The sequence below is a fragment of the Mercenaria mercenaria genome, chromosome 10 (genome assembly GCF_021730395.1).
Source record: "Mercenaria mercenaria strain notata chromosome 10, MADL_Memer_1, whole genome shotgun sequence".
NCBI classification, from domain to species: Eukaryota; Metazoa; Mollusca; class Bivalvia; order Venerida; family Veneridae; genus Mercenaria; species Mercenaria mercenaria.
Window position 1 is genome coordinate 30,088,963 of NC_069370.1, and position 23,095 is coordinate 30,112,057.

Sequence of the window (23,095 nt, forward strand, 5' to 3'; positions counted from 1 at the left end):
ACACAAACTTTAACATTGACTAAAGTTTTACAATCATTGAACATGTTCTAAAATTCTCAAACCACCATTAGAACAGATTCAAAGCTTATCAAATTGGTCAGTGCCATTAATTCACATTACCTGATTCTTAATGGGACATCATGCTGACAAGACAACAAGCCTGAAAGTTCCAAATCAAAATTGATTCTCCAGCTACCCCTTGTCCTATAACTGCAATGACGTTGTTTCTGTTTACAAATTTATATAAAAAAAACATGTGAATACTGCTCTTTTGGGTCTTTCTGGAAATAATACACTCTGGTAGATCATAACAATGGTTTGAACAAGTGCGAAATACATTGAAATCTTTCTTGAGCGGACACCATTTGGAAATGAGTTTGTTTGACAAAAGTTGTCGCTTAAGACAGGCTGATTTTATCATGACATTCGTCAAAAGGGAAAGAAAATATATGCTATTGTTGGAAAGCGCCTATGCGATTTTAGTGCTAAATATCGAGGATCTGAATAACAAGCAGCCGGTAATTATGAAACATCGCGTAGAATAATCTTGTAAGACATATTATTTCTAATTATTGTTAATTACTATTGGACACTATCTTTGTTTGTTTCGTCTCAACAGTATTGCAGGTATGTTATACCGGTCAGTAAACCTGCTCAGTGTCATTGGCCCTACCAGAAATGACTGGTAGAAACTGGTATATTTGTTTGTTTTGGGTTTGGCGCCGTTTTTCTGTGTAATGGCGGGCAGTCAACCGAAACAGTGTTACCCGTTCTCCAGAAGTAAGTGACAACTGCTCTACATGAATCAGAGGAGAAGAAACTGGTATGAGGCTTTTACGTTTCTGTCTTTGTATTTGGTGGACACTTTCACCGCCCAAGGATTAGACCTTCTGGTATTCTACATACCGGTATATCGAATCAGAAGTAGGGCATTAATTGTAATAAAGCCGATAAGGCGGTATATGATATGAAACAATAAGAAATAATGATAATAAATAAACAGACAAGATTTTGAATTCAAACATTAGATCTTTTATGAGATGAATTACTATTTTTGTTGAACGCCTTTTGTTATTGCAAAAAGTGAAAGCGGCCTTGACGTAAAACAAATTTGCTGACATATATACACCCACACAATTGTATTTAAAATGGCCGCAAGCAGTAACATGTGTTTGCTTTCATATTATAAAATATTGCAGCTGTATACGTACTTAAAATGTTTTTCATTTTTTTCTGTTACCAGACTCCAATAGCCTTAATCCTTGACTTTTGTACGAAAATGTATGACTGTGCTCTAAGCTATACGTGTCTCCACCCTATTTCATTGCCTAACCAAATGATTAGTGCCATTTCGTATGAGAAGAACTGACATTATGTCCTTGATTCGTGTAATAATCTGGAAGCAAGAACAGGGAGACTAGAACATACAATAGGTTACGATAATGAGCGTTCATGGCAGCAGATTAATCTGTCAGTGCCTATATATAATGAGGGAAGACTTTAAGAAATTACGTTGAGATAGAGACATTTTTGATAACTGATCTCAAAGCCCGTCTCGAGTAAAAATACCCGGAGATGAAAACAACACTTACTGAACGCCAACTGCGTTACCAAAGCAAAGACTCTATAACGACTGTTGACATACAAGTTCCGAGGTATTTTGTTTGTTTCTGTGAAGACGTATTATTGGCGGCATCGGAAACTCATACGGGAACTTCTATAGAAGACTGTTAGTAATTTCAGTGGGAGGATAGTGCAAGATGCAGAAGACGCCCCGGTTCCTTAAGCTTCCCGTAGCGTGCAAGGGGAAAATCAAATATACACGGGACTCTTACTAAATGTGAGTAACTTTTTTAGGTGGAGGAGTGGGGTGGTGGGACCGAACTCGTGGTGTGTCGTTCTCAGACAACAACAAAAAAAAAAACAAAAACAAAAACAGTAAATGCTCCTAGAAATATTGTAAAATGTGACCAGAAACCACCAATCAGATGCTCCGAGGTAATGTCGCACAATGTGATAAGAAAACAGACAATCACATGTTCCGAGGTAATGTCGCACAATGAGCCAGAAATCACCAATCAGATGCTCCGAGGTAATGTCGCACAATGTGACAAGAAACCGCCGATCAGATGCTCCGAGGTAATGTCACACAATATGACCAGTAAACAAACAATCAGATGCTCCGCGGTAATGTCGCAATATGTAAATGTGACCAGAAACCACCAATCAGATGCTCCGAGGTAATGTCGCACAATGTGCCAGAAATCACCAATCAGATGCTCCGAGGTAATGTCGCACAATGTGACAAGAAACCACCGATCAGATGCTCCGAGGTAATGTCACACAATATGACCAGTAAATAAACAATCAGATGCTCCGCGGTAATGTCGCAAAATGTAAATGTGACCAGAAACCACCAATCAGATGATGCTCCGAGGTAATGTCGCACAATGTGACAAGAAACCACCAATCAGATGCTCCGAGGTAATGTTGCACAATGTGACAAAAACAAACAATCAGATGTTCCAAGGTAATGTCGCACAACGTGACCAGAAACCACTAATAAGATGCTCCGAGGTAATGTCGCATAATGTGACCAGAAAACAAACAATCAGATGCTCCGAGGAAATGCCGCACAATGTGACCAGAAAACAAACAATCAGATGTTCCGAGGTAATGTCGCACAATGTGACCAGAAACCACCAATCAGATGCTCCGAGGTAATGACTCACAATGTGATCAGAAACCACAAATAAGATGCTCCAAGGTAATGTCGCACAATGTGACCAGAAAGCCACCAATCAGATGCTCCGAGGTTATGTCGCACAATGTGACCAGAAAACAAACAATCATATGCTCCGAGGTAATGTCGCACAATGTGACAAGAAACCACCAATCAGATGCTCCGGGGTAATGTCACACAATGTGACCAGAAAACAAATAATCAGATGCTCCGAGGTAATGCCGAACAATGTGACCAGAAAACAATCAGATGCTCCGAGGTAATGTCGCACAATGTGGCAAGAAACCACCAATCAGATGCTCCGAGGAAATGTCGCACAATGTGACCAGAAAACAAACATTCAGATGCTCTGAGGTAATGTCGCACAATGCGACCAGAAACCACCAATCAGATGCTCCGAGGTAATGTCGCACAATGTGATCAGAAACCACAAATAAGATGCTCCGAGATAACGTCGCACAATGTGACCAGAAAACCACCAATCAGATGCTCCGAGGTAATGTCGCACAATGTGGTCAGGAAACAATCATATGCTCCGAGGTAATGTCGCACAATGTGACTAGAAAACAAACAATCAGATGCTCCGAGGTAATGTCGCACAATGTGACCAGAAAACAACCAATAAGATGCCCCGGGGCATACCTCGAAAATTTGAGGTACTAAGTGTTCTGTATGCGTTGGAAGATATATTCACTTTATAGACCAAGTTAAAGTAACCCAATGACAGTTTTAGACTTACGTATTTCGAAATTTCAAGTTACTAAGTTGAAATTTTGAGTTCATAACTTTAGAAATTTCGGTTTATAATTAATATCGCAGTCGCGGTGCATATCTGCCACCATACAAGATTCTATAAAGGGAGGTAAGGCATGAAATCTCATATGCTTTTCGACGGCATAATTTACTCCCCACTATAGATGCCTTTCCAACTGTAATCACTGAAAAGAGCAGTGAATTATCAATCGGGCCAGATACTCGCAAATACGATCCACACCCATGTGAAAGCAGTTTTTTTGGTACAGGGGTAATTTACAGATAAAGTCTACAGGAAAGGAGTGGGGCTATTTTATTAATATTAGGTCATTTATATATGTTGCTTCTCAGGGTCTACCCAGTGGCGGTATTTTATCGATAAATTGGAGGGGATGTGGTTTATTTTGAGGGAGATGGGGAGGGGTTTTTTAGGATGGGGAGCGGGTATTTTGAGGCCGGTAGGTGTGGCGTGAGGCCCATGAATTAAACACTGTAGACGCCTATAGACTGGGTGTGGAAGGGGGAGTGTGGGCTGGGGGTGGGTAAAACGACTGGAAGAGGGGCAATTAAAAAAACTGTTTCCACAATCGGGGGTGTATTTTCTGGAATAGCCCGCAGATTGGCTCGACATATCTTCTACTGGTATGTCATATCTGAGTGAGTTGGAAAATAATCGGGTCAACAAAACGTTTAACTTATGAAGTAGCAACCGCCCATGCGCATCACCACTGCTGTTCAAGCACTTAAGTTCACAGCGTGCACATTTTTTTTTGCCGCGCGTAAATAAGTTCCCAATTTACGAATATTGACAATTACAATCAAACATGCTCTGATCGCGAAAAAATCTTAAAAAATATGATACAAAGATACACAAAAATAAGGAATAAAACTGCCTCTGATAAAGCGATGTTCGTAAATATATTTATAACTAACAGTGTGAAGGTCACATAACAGCTGGGAAAATCGATTTCCGTTTTGATATTTAAAGGAGTAACGAAGATTTAAAATCCGAAAAAGTTATTTTATGAGTGCAAACTTTCAACCTGGAAATAAAAATATTGCATTAGTAATATGAAGACAATATTATTCTACAACGTTTTGTATTTTTGCTCTTTTAGTTGAGATACCGTTTTAGAGTCCCAGCTATTTATCGGAAACTAGTTCAAAACAGTCCTTTCGGTATCGGTTGCAGATATCGGCTTCGGATATTTTTAGAGTAAACAGCTGATCGCATACATTAAGAGGACTAATATAGTTGTAAATTATTCAAACAAAGAAGGTGCATTATTTACTGCTGGTTACAGTGTCAGTGAATTAAAGGAGGGTAAGTTTTGTTTAAATGTTTATTTTTGTCGTCTGCTATATAAGATGTAACTGTTTATAAATTAATTTGCACTCGCCATTGCGTTTTCGGTACTATGAAGTTTATACCGGTCAATACGCTTAAGGATATAAAACATTAAATCAACGAGTTCGAAACCTTATTCTTCTTTCTACAAATATATATATAATATCGTCATTAAATAGGAACCGGACTGCTTTATTCTTGTTCACTTGTATACACACATTACAGAGGCAACACACACGTGGTGTATGAATCAAGTATTCGGTGGACCTTAAGGTCTTATTATATATTTCTGTCGGATTAAATTGGATTTCTGCAAATTTCACCTTATCTTTGCTTACATGTACGATAACAATTTGCGATATTATGTCGATTTCCAATACTTTCACGTAATGAAGATTTAACAGCGCGGGTGGGCTTATCGATTTGTGCTTTCTAACCAGATTCCAAAAAGCGATAATGGGGAAATTCGTTTGATATATAAATAGCATTTATTTAGGTATGGTTTCCGGTAATCACGTGTCAGATGTTACCGATATTATGCTTGTCTGCAGCACACCACACACATGGGCATCTGATTATGCATGGTGATGATATATGACCTATGACCTAACCCTGATCTGAATTAGTGTCACTCAGACCCCGTATGATTTGAGGGTGGGTGGGGCTGTTTATTTGGTGTATGGGGTTGCAGACGATTTGTACATGTTTTATAATGATCTTAGACTGACATCAGTCGTTAGAGTCCTTCAAAACAAATATCTCTACCGTAAAATCCTCATTTTCTTGACATTATTACAGATTATTTGATCTCAACTATAATGATCTGTTCGGGGTCACAAATAAGTCACGGCCTTAAGTTGGGATCGGTGCGATTTCAAATCAGCATCAGCAAGGAGTGTCACTCATAACTTTACTAAAATTTCTTGACCACTGTTTCACCCGTATTACTGTTATTATTTATGCCAAAATTGTATTTCAATTTATTTGATTACCATTTCTATTGAACGTTTTCTCTTTTTTTATAACAAAATCATTAGCAAGGTATTTTTAGGTTAAGCCCTTTTTAAGATATATATAAAATGTATATATACATGTCCAGATATTAAGACCAGCGGATTACTATGGTTGTACTGCATAGCTCTTGAGTTAAATAACAAGATATAAGATTGTGTTGCTCAATAGTAAGTTATCAAAACCTGTATGTTTACTAGTGTTCCTTTGTTTATTAATGTAACTAATCATGGCATGTTTGACTTATCCAATCCTGTACATGATTAGAAAATCTTACAACGGTTGTGTACACTGGACTTAATTAGCACACCGACCTTTCTCCGCTGTAAGTTTGCAAAGATATTATATCATTTTGTGTTTTATTAAAAGGTCGAGATGCTTGTATCACTAGTTTCAATAGAGTGTTATAATATTAGTTAAGTTTAAAACATAGATAAAGGTAGACTAGTTCCTAGACTATGATAAATTATTGTTTTTAAAATTGTGAATATAGCTCGTGTATATCCTTTGTCCAGTATCATATACTTCGGCCTTGGGCAATAGTTTTGACTATTGACTGGAAAGCCATCCAGTAAGTGTATACCATTTAACTGGTAGTATCATAGTATCTACGTTTGATTTTATTTATAATCATAATTACATATAACAGGTATTTTTTTCATGCGATTCATCTCCTTGTTATCAATCGAGAAAGACATTCTCGATTAAATATTATGAGTTACTTTTACTTTACCTCTTGCATGATTTCTCCCTTAAATAATAGATCTTCAATCTTCATCATCAACAACACTAAATTAAACTCTAACAACAACAACAACAACACCGAAAGAGTTTCTAGGTCATTACGTCGTAACGTTTTTCGTGCCGGAAACGTTGCCCCGTAAAAAGTCGATCAACTAGCTTCTTGTTTACTATCAAGGTAATTAACTAAAGGTCAGGTATATCTCATTTCTACCTACACTCGCATCGTACACTCGCAATTACTCCGGATTTTGTAGAATTCAGCAGAAATCCAATATTACTTGTTTTTATTTTCCATGTTACGCATGTAGCTATTGAAGTAGTGTAACGTAAATATTTGATATAAATTTCTGAAAGGCGTGTTTTTGATTTACTATGCTTGACCTATCTGAATTAAAGTTTAACGGTACATTCATTAAAAGTAGTTGGTCAGCTCTTTTAATCTTTAAAGGCTTAAAACACCTGCCAAAACAAATAAACCCGAATAACTATTTTGTTTTTGTTTTGTTGGATTTCAAGTCATACCAATACAATTTAAGTCACATGGCGAATTCCAGAGATTGATGATGGTGGACGGTTGGGGAATGGGGGAGGGGTGTGTGTACGGGGTGGGGGGCGTGGCTGGGGAGAAATCAAAGGTATATCTCCATGCATTAGTTTAAGCATAGCTGTGTAATGGGTAAAGAACCAACGTCCTTCCGTAAACAAGCTGAAAGAAATGATACCAAGCGAAGTTTCGAACTCACCCAGGCCAAGTGATTCTAAGTCAGCGACCTTAACCACTCAGCCACAGAGACCCAGATCGTATTAGGTAAACTCGCCCTGTAAGTAGTAAGGAAAGCCCATGAGACTACCAAAACTAGAAGATCCGCCCTACAGCATCTTTAAATTATGAATCTGGGAGAGGCACCCTTTAAATTAATTGATAAGCCATATATATTACTAAACCGCTGGTTCGAACGAGCGTTTAAATAAATAAATGAAGAAAAATCACGAGTACTAGTACGTTCCCGGCTATCTCGTACTGAATTAGACTCGAAAAAAAAGAAAGTTCTTGGCTTTTTAGACATTCAAGTTGATGTCGAACAGGTGTTAAAATATTCTCATGCACAGGTTATCGATCAAGTGGTTCTGCCCTTGACATAGTTTTTTTTTCTGAAATATTACCAGTACCCATACAAACAACATCATAGAAACATATAAGATCTTCAGCTATGAAACATAGTTAGAAATCTTATGGAAACTATTTTGCTGGTATTTACATGTATAGAAGTTGTAAACCCTCATAACAATTTAGCTCTAGAGTTAGTTAATTGGCTAGAATTTGTGAACTTATTTGTTAAAATAGCAGACTGAAAATGCCACACGATAAATTGCTACATATATGTGATACGTTTTCCTGCATTGTATTCCAAAATTTTGACTCAAGTAGCAAAAAGTCTTAGTAGTAACTTTTAATGTCCCTCTAGAACTTCCGTAATGTAGCGCAGAAACTACATGCACGTTGTCTTGTGAATCATCAGGTGCTTTAGGAAATGGCCACGTAATTGATTTCTCAGAACTTAATTTATATTCATTTGTAGACTTCCCGATATTTGAATATATGGATTAATTTAAGTTAGACCTAAATATATATCGGCCATTTGAAATTTAAAATACTTTGCACGTAACTTCATTGTAAATAAAGAATGATAAACCTATACAGTTGTGATCATCTGGCAGATAACATATCAATAATCATAAAAACGGAAATACTTTTTTGTTTTAGAAAATTATGCACTTACGTCAGAATGTATTATGTTGATTAGTCATTGCTAGTCTTTTCAGTGATTTACAGCCCAACCTGTATATAAAAGTCATTTTAAGTGTAGATGGTTATTATACACAGGTTAAAATAAACTGAAACTGTTGGGAATAAATTGCGTGGTCTTTAGAGATAGGCGGTCTCTGTTTACAGGTGGTCTTTAGAACAGATTTTGATTGTACGTCCATTATCTGTGTAGATATTCATCATGTAAACATTATATTTAAAATGATCTGTAATTGGGTTCCAGTTGTTTTCAACGGTACCTTGCCCCGTTTGTCGCTGCTGATGGGGAAACATCTGTTCACTTGTCTTGGCGACGGCGCTTGATTAAAATTTTTATCATTGAATCAAGAGTTAATTCGGTTATTTGTGACATCTATGGATGTCAAGTCACACACTCATTTGAATTTCATTGATTAAATTGTGGTTATATCCCATCTTTATCTGCATAATCAAATTTTTGGGTACATTTACAAATTTACTTTATCAAAATGTCCTTGACATGAATTTGCCTTTTACGTAGAATCGTAAATATTTCAGTAGGCTTTAATTGCCCAAAGATTGGCAAAATAAAACTGGTAGAGAGAGAATTCAATTCTGGAGAGGCGAACGTGACTTTTTCCGAATGTACCGTTTTTCGCTGATCCAGCACTTTCGGTCAGCTGATCGATATAAAAAGAAGATAATTATCTAGTACGGACTCCTATTGGGACCACGCTGTAGTATGTGCCGTTCTGTCAACACGCGTCAAGGCGAAACCCAACTGTCAAGGTGATACTTGACGGGCTTTCACGACTTCAAATACTATAAAAAATAATAATAAAAAATACGCGGAGACGCTATAAGGATTCTGTAATTTAGTCATACACCAAGTACGCGGCATCATAATGTCGGTCATTAATGGACTATCTGTCGGGGACCAGTAGAACGTTTGGTGCGAGCTAGTATATTGGTTTCTACCGGGTTAGCTAGCCAGTTATGTTAGACATTTGGTAAAATCCAGTTGTGCCCGTTCTAAGGCTTGGGCCAGTCGATATTCAGGCGAGACAAGACAGCGTATGCAGCATTTATAATTCTTACGTGCTTATTTTATTTATACTTTCTGTTTTGTAAATGACACAGGATCAGTACATTTGATCAGTTCGCTGAAAAATTCATTTTATGATTATGCCTTTCTTTGATTATCATTTGCGAATGTAAAGCCTAATTGATATTCATGCTCGCCTTTATGTCGTTTTCTGATATGCATGGTGAGTCAAACTATTAACTTTATTCAAATTCAAGAAGTTATATACTTTAATGGTTTATACATACTTACTAAGTGCATATTAAATTTTGTTCAGTATGTTGAGAGAAGTGTTTCTTTAGAACAAGAATTACATGCATTAATTTTGAAAAAAAAAAGACTCACATGGAGGGTAAACTGGAAACTGAGATTAAAACTTTGAACAATATCAGACGAAGATTTAAACACCTAGTTTCGTAACTATACTTCCATTATCGTTGGGCATTAAAGGGCGACGACTTTATTAATCCCCCGCCGTGGCGGAGGGATTATAGGAATGGTCTGCGTCCGTCCTTCCGTCCATCTGTCCGTCCTTCCGTCCGTCTTTCCGTCCGTCCTTCCGTCCGTAACAAAATCGTGTCCGGTCCATATCTCCTAAACCCCTTGAAGGATTTTCATGAAACTTGGGTCAAATGATCACCTCATCAAGATGATGTGCAGAACCCATGAGACAGCCTTGTCGGTTCAAGGTCAAGGTCACAACTCAAGGTCAAAGGTTTGAGCCTGCCATTTTGTGTCCGCTCTATATCTCCTAAACCCCTTGAAGGAATTTTATAAAACTTTGGTCAAATGATCACCTCATCAAGATGATGTGCAGAACCCATGAGTCAGCCATGCTGGCTCAAGGTCAAGGTCACAACTCAAGGTCAAAGGTTTGAGCCTTCCATTTTGTGTCCGCTCTATATCTCTTAAACCCCTTGAAGGAATTTTATAAAACTTTGGTCAAATGATCACCTCATCAAGACGATGTGCAGAAATCATGAGTCAGTCATGCCGGCTCAAGGTCAAGGTCAGAACTTAGGGTCAAAGGTTGAACCTTCCATTTTGTGTCCGCTCTATATCTCCTAAACCCCTTGAAGGATTTTCATCAAACTTGGGTCAAACGATCACCTCATCAAGGCGATGTGCAGAACTTATATGTCAGCCATGTCGGCTCAAGGTCAAGGTCACAACTGAAGGTCAAAGGTTTGAGCCTTCCATTTCGTGTCCGCTCTATATCTCCTAAACCCCTTGAAGGAATTTTATAAAACTTGGGTCAAATGATTACCTCATCAGAACGATGTGCAGAAATTATGAGTCAACCATGCCAGCTCAAGGTCAAGGTCACAACTAAGGGTCGAAGTTTGAGCCTTCCATTTGGTGTCCACTCTGTATCTCCTTAACCCCTTGAAGGATTTTCATCAAACTTGGGTCAAATGATCACCTCATCAAGAACTCATGAGTCAGCCATGTCAACTGAAGGTCAAGGTTACAACTGAAGGTCAAAGGTTTCAGCTCTGTATCTCCTAAACCCCTTGAAGGATTTTCATGAAACTTTGGTCAAATGATCACCTCATCAAGACGTTGTGCAGAATTCATGAGTCAGCCATGTCAGTTCAAGGTCAAGGTCACAGCTAAAATCAAAGGTTTTACCCTTTCACTATCCATAGCAGTGGCGGGGGATTTAGCTGTCTTTCAGACTGCCTTGTATATATATGAGAGGCCGCTCCTTTCAGTACAAGAAGAGATTTTATTTTAATTAATTAATCTTTCTGTCCTTATATGTATACAGCTCTTCGCATACTAATCATGGTTTTTTCAGGTTCTTTATATTTTCTTTTATAGGAAAAAGTATAGACAGACGTCACTGTTAAAAGGTGTAAATGTATAAATGTCAGATTTGTTCGCAAATTCAACTTACACTGGCTTTATACGTAGTTACGTGGAATCTACTAAACGTTACTTTTGGTTTCAATTATTTACTTAGACAACAGGAAACTAATTGTTCACACTGGACATAAGTAATCGGATTGTTTAGCCACACGATCCAGCATATCCGTCAAACGTCAATTTATAATTCTGAGTCAAACAAGTGGATTAAAATCTTAATCGTCATTTTTCAGGCTGGTCAAGGAGAAAGTGCACATATTTGCCATGGTGAAGTAAGAATTTTGGAAGGTAACTGACCCCTGCAGAGGTCATTTGCCGAGAGTGGAGCATCAAGAACTTCCAGTCAACAACTTTATCTCTTGAACTCATTAAACAAAAACAACAACAACAAAACAACAAAATGTCCGAAACGGAAGCCAGGAACGGACATCATGAAAACGGGAAGATGAAGAATGGCGGCCACGATCGGAGGCATTCGGAAATTTCCGATATCTCCGAAGACAATATCAGTAACTTGATCCCGACCCCGCCGGACGGGGGATGGGGATGGGTTATCGTTGCATCGTCTTTGATGTGCAACATCATAGTAGACGGGATTGGGTACTCATTTGGTATTTTTCTGCCAGAATTTGTGAACTTCTTTGGTGAAACACGAAGTAAAGTGTCTCTAATTGGGTCACTTCTGTGTGGAACTTACTTATGTGCGGGTAAGTGGAGCTCCTTTTCCCATGTTACTATTATATACTCGTCAAATGTATAGTGAAACAATGAAATATATTTACAGTCTAACTGTGTTTCCATAGATGAAACTGTATAGCTGATGCGAATAACATGATCTGAAAGGTCGGGCATTCAAGATGCCATAACGTTCAATTGATCACGAATTTGTTACAAAACGTCACGTCCTGATAAAAAAAAACCGTGCATTCTTTATTTCTTTATTTCAGTCTCTTCTGTGTACAGAACAATATTAAAACATATATGATTTCAAATTAGTACATAGCCATTCTAATATCAGAATTAAAAGAGACATGTCACAGATAAAAATCATAGTCATTACAGAAATATATACATTGTACATGTTAAAAAAGAAACAAACTGAGGAGCAGTTGTTAATAATGACTAAAAAAGAAAAGGAGGATTATATTTTAAGCTCACCTGTCACAAAGTGACAAGGTGAGCTTTTGTGATCGCGCGGTGTCCGTCGTCCGTCCGTGCGTGCGTGCGTCCGTAAACTTTTGCTTGTGACCACTCTAGAGGTCACATTTTTCATGGGATCTTTATGAAAGTTGGTCAGAATGTTCATCTTGATGATATCTAGGTCAAGTTCGAAACTGGGTCACGTGCCGTCAAAAACTAGGTCAGTAGGTCTAAAAATAGAAAAACCTTGTGACCTCTCTAGAGGCCATATATTTCACAAGATCTTCATGAAAATTGGTCAGAACGTTAACTTTAATAATATCTAGGTCAAGTTCGAAACTGGGTCACGTGCCATCAAAAACTAGGTCAGTAGGTCAAATAATAGAAAAACCTTGTGACCTCTCTAAAGGCCATATTTTTCATGGGATCTGTATGAAAATTGGTCTGAATGTTCATCTTGATGATATCTAGGTCAAGTTTGAAACAAGATCATGTGCGGTCAAAAACTAGGTCAGTAGGTCTAAAAATAGAAAAACCTCGTGTCCTTTCTAGAGGCCGTACTTGTGAATGGATCTCCATAAGAATTGGTCAGAATGTTCACCTTGATGATATCTAGGTCAGATTTGAGACTGGGTCATGTGCCTTAAAAAACTAGGTCAGTAGGTCAAATAATAAAAAAACTTTGTAACCTCTCTAGAGGCCATACTTATCATGGGATCTGTATGAAAGTTGGTCTGAATGTTCATCTTGATGATATCTAGGTCAAGTTTGAAACTGGGTCAACTGCGGTCAAAAACTAGGTCAGTAGGTCTAAAATTATTAAAATCTTTTGACTTCTCTAGAGGCCATATTTTTCAATGGATCTTCATGAAAATTGATCTGAATGTTCACCTTGATGATATCTAGGTCAATTTCGAAACTGGGTCATGTGCGGTCAAAAACTAGGCCAGTAGATATAAAAATAGAAAAACCTTATGACCTCTCTAGAGGCCATATTTTTCAAGAGATCTTCATGAAAATTAGTGAGAATGTTCACCTTGATGATATCTAGATAAAGTTCAAAACAGGGTCACGTATCTTCGAAAACTAGGTCAATAGGTCAAATAATAGAAAAACCTTGTGACCTCTCTAGAGACCATATTTTTCAATGGATCTTCATGAAAATTGGTCAGAATTTTTATCTTGATAATATCTAGGTCAAGTTCAAAACTGGGTCACATGAGCTCAAAAACTAGGTCACTATGTCAAATAATAGAAAAAACGACGTCATACTCAAAACTGGGTCATGTGGGAAGAGGTGAGCGATTCAGGACCATCATGGTCCTCTTGTTGAAAAAGCAACCACCTTAACAGCTTAAAAAAGAGAAGAACTTTTAGCAACTTCAATCATACATAGAGTGGATTATTTAGCAACTACTACTCGGATGTAATTTCTTCCGAAAGTTAGCTGTCGGAAACTCGCGCATTACGATGCAATAATAGAATGTTTTCTATTCCAATAATGGCGCGTTTGTTTACGACTTTGTTGTCGCTTTAAAAGTGACAAAGTATGCAACATTAGATCAAATAAATCTATGTAAAAGAAATAAAAAAAATAAGAATGAAATGCAGATGTCATCTGGATATAATATAACGAACACTTTAATCAGTTAAAAGCGTAAAAATATATCCAGGTGGAAAACTGTATAGTTTTAGTTGTTTTCTAACTATTTTCGTAATTTGCAGTAATACTGACAACTGGTTTGGCCCAAAATTGAACCATCTACGTTATAGAAGGTGTTATTTGAATGCTTATTTATGTCAGTCATAATTGCTTAACACCCATAAAGATGATAGCGATATGATGTTGTAGTCGTAAAAAGTGATATACATGTATAATTGTATCGGTAGATAATCAGGTCACCTTGAACTTTTGCTTACATTGTCATGTCTTTAATATGATTTTTATTATGCCATGTTTTTGTATATTTTAGATTCATACGGTTCTTTAATGTATAATTGATATTTCAGGTCCAGTCGTGAGCGCTCTGACCAATAAATTTGGTTGCCGCCCCGTTGCCATGACGGGGAGTGTCATAGCAACAGTAGCATTCATCCTAGCAACGTTTTCACCCAATATTGACATCCTTATTTTGACATATGGCGTTCTTGGAGGTGAGTAATGATGCAGTGAATTTTAAAATTCTCCGAATTTTTCTGCTTAATTAGCTCATCTGAGCGAAAGGCTCAGGGTGAGCTATTGTGATCGCTCACCCGTCCGGCGTCCATCCGTCGTCCGTCCGTCCTTACTTTCCTTTAAACAATATTTCCTCCTAAACCACTAGGCCAATTTTGATGAAACTTCACGGTCATGTTCATTGGGTGGTCTCCTTAAAAAATTATTCAAGGAATTGAATTCCATACAGAACTCTGGTTGCCATGGCAACCGAAAGGAAAAACTTTAAAAATCTTCTTGTTCAAAACCACAGGTCATATGGCTTTAATATTTGGCTTGTAGCATCATCTAGTGGTCCTCTACCAAGATTGTTCAAATTATCCGCCTAGGGTCAAATATGGCACCGCCCTGTGGGTCACATGGTTTACATTGACTTATATAGGGAACACTTTGAAAATCTTCTTGTCCAAAACCACAAAGCGTAAAGCCTCAATATATGGCATGTGACATCATCTAATGGTCCTCTATAAAGGTTGTTCAAATTATGCCCCTGGGGTGAAGAGAGGCTCCGCACCGGGGGTCCCAAATTTTACATAGATTTATATAGGAAAAAAACTTTAAAACTCTTCTTGCCTGAAACCACAAGACCTAGGCCTTTGATGTTTGATATGTAGCATTGCCTTGTGGTCCTCTACCAAAATTATTCAAATTATGCCCCTGGGGTTAAAAGAGGCCCGGCCCCGGGGGTCCCAAGTTTTACTTAGACTTATATAGGGAAAAAATCTTCTTGTCTGAAACTGCAAGGCCTTTTGATATTTGGTATGTTGCATTGCCTAGTGGTCCTCTACCAAGATTGTTCAAATTATGTCTTTGGGGTAAAAAGAGGCCCCGCGCTAGGAGTCCCAAGTTTTACATAGACTTACATTGGAAAAACTTTTTAAAATCTTCTTGACTAAAAGTTCAATGCCTAGGCTTTTGATATTTGGTATGTAGCATTGCCTAGTGGTTCTCTAACAAGACTGTTCAAATTATGCTCCTGGGTGAAAAGAGGCCCTGCCCCGAGGGTCAGGTAGTTTTTATATGAGTTATATAGGAAAAAAGACTTCAAAATATTATCTGATCATATTTCCTAGACGGTTTAATTATAATTACCTCATGACCCCAAGTAATTAGGGGTCACTTAACTGTGACCTTGACCTACTGACCTTCTTTCTTTTTTTTTAAGATACAGCCTTGAAATGTGAATGACATATTCAGTTTTGCACACCGATCTTAAAACAGACTTTCAGTGACCATGTATGTGACCTACTTACCTACTTTCTTAATACATGTATTTTAGTATCAGTTTCACATTTGAAATGTGTAGCTCATATTACTCAGGTGAGCGATCCAGGGTCTTCATGACCCTCCTGTTTCTTATATGACTAAACCAAAATTGACTGGAAGCTGATATAACTTACATATTAAATAAAATAGGACCAATAGAGTACATACTGTGTTGATAAAACAACTATTTATCCTATCTTCGAAACTAGATAACCTGAAATATTTTAGCGATATTACATACAGATCTCGAAGCATAATAACTGTAGTAAAACTAGCCAATTCATATACTAGTCTCACATAATTCATGGAAGCATACTATGGTTAGCCATTCTGGTTTCAATTAATTCAAAGAAGCATAATAATTGCAGTTATACTTGTAGTTGTAGCCATACCGTACTGAAATAGTATTGTATTATTCAAAGCCATACTATACTTGCTTATTTAATGGAAGCATGTAGAATGTAGCCATAATTTACGCAATTAATAAATGGAAGCGTTGATAGTGATAGCCATGCTCTACGCACTTAATCAATGGAAGCATTATAGCTATAGCATCAAAGGGGTCCGGCACATGAGAGGATTAAGTTTAATGACTTATTTTTGAGTCCTAGCGCCATAATTATGAAAAAAAATCATACTAATATAACTAGAGAGTAGTAATCCTCTCATGTGCCGGACTCCTTTGTATAGCATGCTCTATGTACTTAAGTTATGGAAGCATATTGATTGTACCATACTGTACTCCGCTAAGTAATGGAAGCATTATAGTCATGCTTTACGCCCTTAATTAATGGAAGCATATTGTTTGTAGCCATACTGTACTCAATTAATGAAAGCATTATAGTATAGCCCTACTGTGCTCTCTTATTTAATGGAAGCATATTGATTGTGGCCATACTGTACTCAATTAATGGAAGCATTATAATTATAGCCCTACTGCGGACATACTGTACACTGTTAATGGAAACATTATAGTTATAGCCCTACTGTGCTCTCTTATTTAATGGAAGCATATTGATCGTGGCCATACTGTACTCAGTTAATGGAAACATTATAGTTATAGCCCTACTGTGCTCTCTTACTTAATGGAAGCATATTGATTGTGGCCATACCGTACACAGTTAATGGAAACATAATAGTTATAGCCCTACTGTGCTCTCTTATTTAATGGAAGCATATTGATCGTGGCCATACTGTACTCAATTAATGGAAACATTATATTTATAGCCCTACTGTGCTCTCTTATTTAATGGAAGCATATTGATTGTGGCCATACTGTACACAGTTAATGGAAACATAATAGTTATAGCCCTACTGTGCTCTCTTATTTAATGGAAGCATATTGATTGTGGCCATACTGTACACAATAGAAGCATTATAGTTATAGCCCTACTGTGCTCTCTTATTTAATGGAAGCATATTGATTGTGGCCATACTGTACACAATTAATGGAAGCATTATAGTTATAGCCCAACTGTGCTCTCTTATTTAATGGAAGCATATTGATTGTGGTCATACTGTACTCAATTAATGGAACCATTATATTTGTAGCCATACTATACTCAATGATGGCATATTGATTGTAGCCATGCTGTACTCAATTAATGGAAACATTATAGTTATAGCCCTACTGTGCTCTCTTATTTAATGGAAGCATATTGATTGTGGCCATACTGTACACAGTTAATGGAAACATTATAGTTATAGCCCTACTGTGCTCTCTTATTTAATGGAAGCATATTGATTGTGGCCAAACTGTACACAGTTAATGGAAACATAATAGTTATAGCCCTACTGTGCTCTCTTATTTAATGGAAGCATATTGATTGTGGCCATACTGTACACAATTAATGGAAGCATTATAGTTATAGCCCTACTGTGCTCTCTTATTTAATGGAAGCATATTGATTGTGGCCATACTGTACACAATTAATGGAAGCATTATAGTTATAGCTCTACTGTTGTCTCTTATTTAATGGAAGCATATTGATTGTGGTCATACTGTACTCAATTAATGGAAACATTATATTTGTAGCCATACTATACTCAGTGATGGCATATTGATTGTAGCCATGCTGTACTCAGTTAATAGAGACATTATAATTGTAGTCATAATGTACTGACTTAATAAGTGGAAGCATTAAGTTATAGCCATACTGTACACAATTATTGGAAGCATTAAGTTATAGCCATACTGTACACAATTAATGGAAGCATTAAGTTATAGCCCTACTGTACACAATTAATGGAAGCATTATAGTTATAGCCCTACTGTGCTCTCTTATTTAATGGAAGCATATTGATTGTAGCCATGCTGTACTCAGTTAATGGAGACATTATATTTGTAGCCATACTATACTCAATGATGGCATATTGATTGTAGCCATGCTGTACTCAGTTAATGGAAACATTATATTTGTAGCCATACTATACTCAATGATGGCATATTGATTGTAGCCATGCTGTACTCAGTTAATGGAGACATTATATTTGTAGCCATACTATACTCAATGATGGCATATTGATTGTAGCCATGCTGTACTTAGTTAATAGAGACATTATATTTGTAGCCATACTATACTCAATGATGGCATATTGATTGGAGCCATGCTGTACTCAGTTAATAGAGACATTATAATTGTAGTCATAATGTACTCACTTAATAAGTGGAAGCATTAAGTTATAGCCATACTGTACACAATTATTTGAAGCATTAAGTTTTAGTCATACTGTACACAATTAATGGAAGCATTAAGTTTCAGCCATCCTGTACACAATTAATGGAAGCATTAAGTTTCATAATTGTGGAAGCATTAAGTTTCAGCCATACTGTACACAATGAATGGAAGAAATAGGTTTCAGCCATACTGTACACAACTAATGGAAGCATTAAATTACAGCCATACTGTACACAATTAATGGAAGCATTAATTTTCAGCCATACTGTACACAATTAATGGAAGCATTAAGTTTTAGCCATACTGATCTCATTTAATCAGTAGAGAAAGCATTGTAATACTGACTTGCAAAAACATTTTAAATCTTGTGAGTATGAGATCATTTAGCACAACTTATTTTACGAATCATTAAACGTAGAAATATTTTACCGTTTATGTTTTCAAGGTTGCTGTCAGAAATAAACCTAAAGTTTAACTAAAAATCATGTGCATACCCTGTGCATAACCTTTATAACTATTGAAAAGAAATTTCTCTAGCGAACTGAATATAATTTGGATTTTTATCAAATTTTTGTTTGATATTACTTTAGTCAAGCGTGGAAAAATGTTGCTGTTTAAAGTACAAATTATGTTACATAGTATTTCATGAACTTCATCTCTTCCAAGATCCAGATACAGGTTGTGCACAGTTCTATTTTCTTCGGGACTATCTTAAAGCATTGTTATCTTATTTACAAAAAAAAAACAACAACACTGTTCATGGAAAATCCATCTGCTGATTTTTGACTCATGAATACATGTTTATGTGTATGTTGTTTTTCTCTGCTAACAGTTTTTCTCTGAAAGTTTCGTATGAATCAGAATTCAGCGACAAGTAGAGAATAGCTATATTTCGAAATTGAACTGCTCAGAATCGCTTAGATTTTCAAAGGATACTCTGTTGTTGTTGTTTTTGGCATTGAATTTAAAACTTTACGAGCTATTTCAAAGTATTGAAAGGTTCTTTTTCCACTCTTGGAGGCAGTCTTTTGTATCATCTATAATATCGATGGAATATACTTTTATTTAAAGGAAATATAAAGACAGAAATATCTGAGATAAAATAGGTAAATCAGGCACATTAGTACATTATTCGTTTAATGTGTCTAATTATTCCTTGTCTACACTCGCTTTTGATTGGCACAAAGTGTAATTAAAACTAATACGAAATTATCAAACACTTTGTGGATCTTTAACATGTTAAAGTTATTGCGTTCACTGCACTGCGTTTCGGTAGGTTAAAAAGATCAATAATTGATTCCTTACCTGGTTAAACAGCTTTTCTAAAACGTAGTGTATTCGAAAAAGATAACTTGCCGTTTTTCCAAATATTTTTTTCTAATTTTAGCGCTTTGTGAGTCTTGGTCATCTGAACATCATTTAGCCTAAATACTGTTTACCCAACGTGATTATATTTTGAATTTTTACAGGATTTGGCTTTGGTATGATCTACTTGCCTTCAATAGTTAGCGTTGGGTATTACTTTGAGAGAAAACGTGCCATTGCGACTGGTATTGCTGTCTGCGGGTCTGGTGTAGGGACGTTTATCTTTGCACCGCTTACTAAGTTCTTGCTGGACGAGTTCGATTGGAAAAATGCTCTGTTTATACTTGCTGGGATTGTGTTCAACGGATGTCTGTGTGGAGCATTGATGCGGCCCCTGGAGGCACCAAAGACTAAGAAAGACAAACCAAAACCGAGAGAGAAAAATGTTATAGACAGAATCAAGGAAGAGGCCAGGAAAAAGGGTCGAATGAAATTTACTTCTGAGTCCTCCGGAATCGGACCCACAGACACAACAGACATTCTTGAAAAGGTTAGACAGGCGAAACTTCAAAGGGAACAAATATTGCAAGAAAATGAATCGGAAATTTGCTCACTTCCTAGTACTTACTTTGAAAAAGATAAGAATATTCAACGACAGGATAGTAGATCGAGTGGAACAAGACCGAGGGTTGCCAAGTTATCGTTTTCAGATCGAGGCGATACTGGTTCCCGAACTGATACACCGACGCGCACACCAAAAATTGTTATTGATGGGAGTGAAATTGATTCAGGTTCCATAGCTGATGTCACATCAGAGCAGGAATGGTCTCCTACGACGTCGCCTGCGCGCGCAAAGAGCACGGAACCAGAACGAACGCCAGAATCGCCGACGAAAAAACGGTTATCGACACTTAGCGATGACAGTCAAAAGAAAACGGACAAAATAATCCTTCCAAATGGAATTCAAGGATACGAGGTGCAGCCATTAATTAAAGTCGGTAATGGCGGGAAACAAGAGAAAACAGGGAATGCTGCAAAGCAAATCATGGCGAGGACTGGAGCTGCCACTGCTGGTGGCAGCAAACATCTTCTCGGAGCATCCATGCGGAGCATATCCAGCAAGGACTATTCTAGGCCAATGTATAAAAAAGACATTTTCTACAGTGGTAGCATAGCTAACATAAATGAATATCGATCTCAACCGGACATGCATAGCTATATAACAAGTATAACGAGTATCCCGGGTGATGTAGGAGTCGTTGATCAGCGCGGTGATACGAAGCTTCACAAAATATGTAGCTGTCTTCCTAAGCCTGTTGTTGATGTCTTGTCAGAAATGTTAGACATATCTCTCCTCACCAACGCTGGCTTTATGTGCATATGTCTTGGGAATATCTTTGCAATGATCGGGTTTTACGTGCCTTACGTTTACATTGTGGATCGGGCTCTAATGGCGGGCATTGACAAAACTCAAGCGTCTTTCTTGTTATCTGTGATAGGTAAGACACGCTATATGTTAACATCAGACTGTGCCAGTGCAGATTTGAAACAAACTATATATCATATTGTTATTTCTAAACTATTAATTTGGTTATAAAAATGGTGAAGATCGATTTTTCTCTTCGTTATTTTTTTTTAAAGTATTCTTAATCCTTGTCTATATATTTTACACATAAAAAATTCGCCATATCATCTTTGGCGTTTTGGTATTTACATATGCACCAATCAGTTTCATTTGTTTTTTACTCAATCTGACTAAAGTACTTGATCTTCTAAACGAAGATCTGAGAACGACCCATTCACATTCGTCTTCTGTATATTTTGGATTTCCAGTATTGCTATTTTTATTTTATCCAATCAGACGACTTGTTCGAATGTCAAAGAGTAAGAAAAATGTGCAGTCATTCCAGGGCTCGAACCCGGGACCCCTCGCTTACAAAGCAAGTGGCCTACCGACTGAGCAAACCGGCTATCTGATACATTATGACATAAGAATTGTAAATATCAAAAGTCAAGGCTACAGGTAGATTTGCAAGATGTTGTAAGTTAGGCTCTGATTGGCTAGCGAAAGGGTCGTCAGAACGAGGCAATGAATAGGTCGTTCTCAGATCCTATGCGTAGCGTAATAGGATATGTACTTTAGTCAGATTGTTTTTTACTTTTACTAAAGTAACAAACACGGCTGGTAGTGTGAAACACATAACGAAAATGAGTAATGATGTCCTAGCGTAATAATTATGACAAGCATTACAGACAAATAGTGTTACACGCGTTACTGTTACTTTATAGATGTAACATACACGACTGGAATTGTTATATAATATTTTATATTGTTGCAGGTATAACAAACACGGTTGGGAGAATTATATCTGGTGTCCTGGCTGATTTGAATAGTGTGAACAGTCTGATGTTGAACAATGTGAACATGCTGATCGCCGGTGTCTGTATTTTCTTAACGCCATTTTGTAACACCTATCCTTTATTGGTTGTTGCAGCGCTAGTCTTTGGTTTAACAACAGGTATTTATTGGTTGATTTATGTTTTTCTTATCCTAAATAGCGGTTAGGTGTACAGTCAAACCTGATTATAAAGACCATTCCTATGAGAGACCGAAAGTAGGTCTTATTTGAAGGAGTCTGTTATTCAGTTATGGTTAAAATACACTGTAAATTTAATAAGTCGGAAATGAAACTAATTGTTTTAAGAGCTATATGATTTTCTTTCACAGCTTGTTTGACGGTATTGTACCTATACAGCATAAACACCAGAATAAAGTAAATTTATGCCTTAGATCCGAGGCTATCTCTAACGTTACATGTGTACCGTTCTAGCATAAAGTTATGTTTTAAACTGTTTATCGTATAAATTCCTAACAATGCATAAATGTATATTGTGATTTGTTCATAAGTAGATGCTCTCCACATTTCAGCGTATGTAGAGCCCTTACATATTTTATTTTTACAGCAAGATAAGGTCTCTGCAGTGGTTCAGTTTGAAGTCATCCGGAGTCATACGAAATATTTAATCCAAATTATATTTTTACACACAGATTAAAATGCCGGTCTGAATCATTTTTGGTGGCATTATTTGACATGAAGGTCATCAAGTTGATAAAACTCTCAATTGCTTTAAAAGGCAAATTGCATACTTTCA

General features: G+C 37.0%; 1 protein-coding gene across 5 annotated transcripts in view; it reads left to right on the plus strand.

Moving 5' to 3' along the window:
- The first annotated feature begins 383 nt into the window (after window positions 1–383).
- The window catches only part of LOC123559548 (monocarboxylate transporter 12-like), a 35,193-nt gene continuing 12,481 nt past the window's right edge, over window positions 384–23,095 (plus strand). For 4 of the 5 annotated variants that reach the window (XM_053552582.1, XM_053552584.1, XM_053552585.1 and 1 more), the window contains exons 1-5: window positions 4,665–4,820; window positions 11,572–12,045; window positions 14,489–14,632; window positions 20,107–21,441; window positions 22,282–22,461. In XM_053552582.1, the coding sequence (XP_053408557.1) occupies window positions 11,739–12,045; window positions 14,489–14,632; window positions 20,107–21,441; window positions 22,282–22,461 (1,966 nt within the window). In that variant the 5' untranslated portion in view covers window positions 4,665–4,820; window positions 11,572–11,738. Of the gene's footprint in view, window positions 519–4,664; window positions 4,821–11,571; window positions 12,046–14,488; window positions 14,633–20,106; window positions 21,442–22,281; window positions 22,462–23,095 lie in introns of those variants that run through there. The other variant, XM_053552583.1, reaches the window with a different exon arrangement.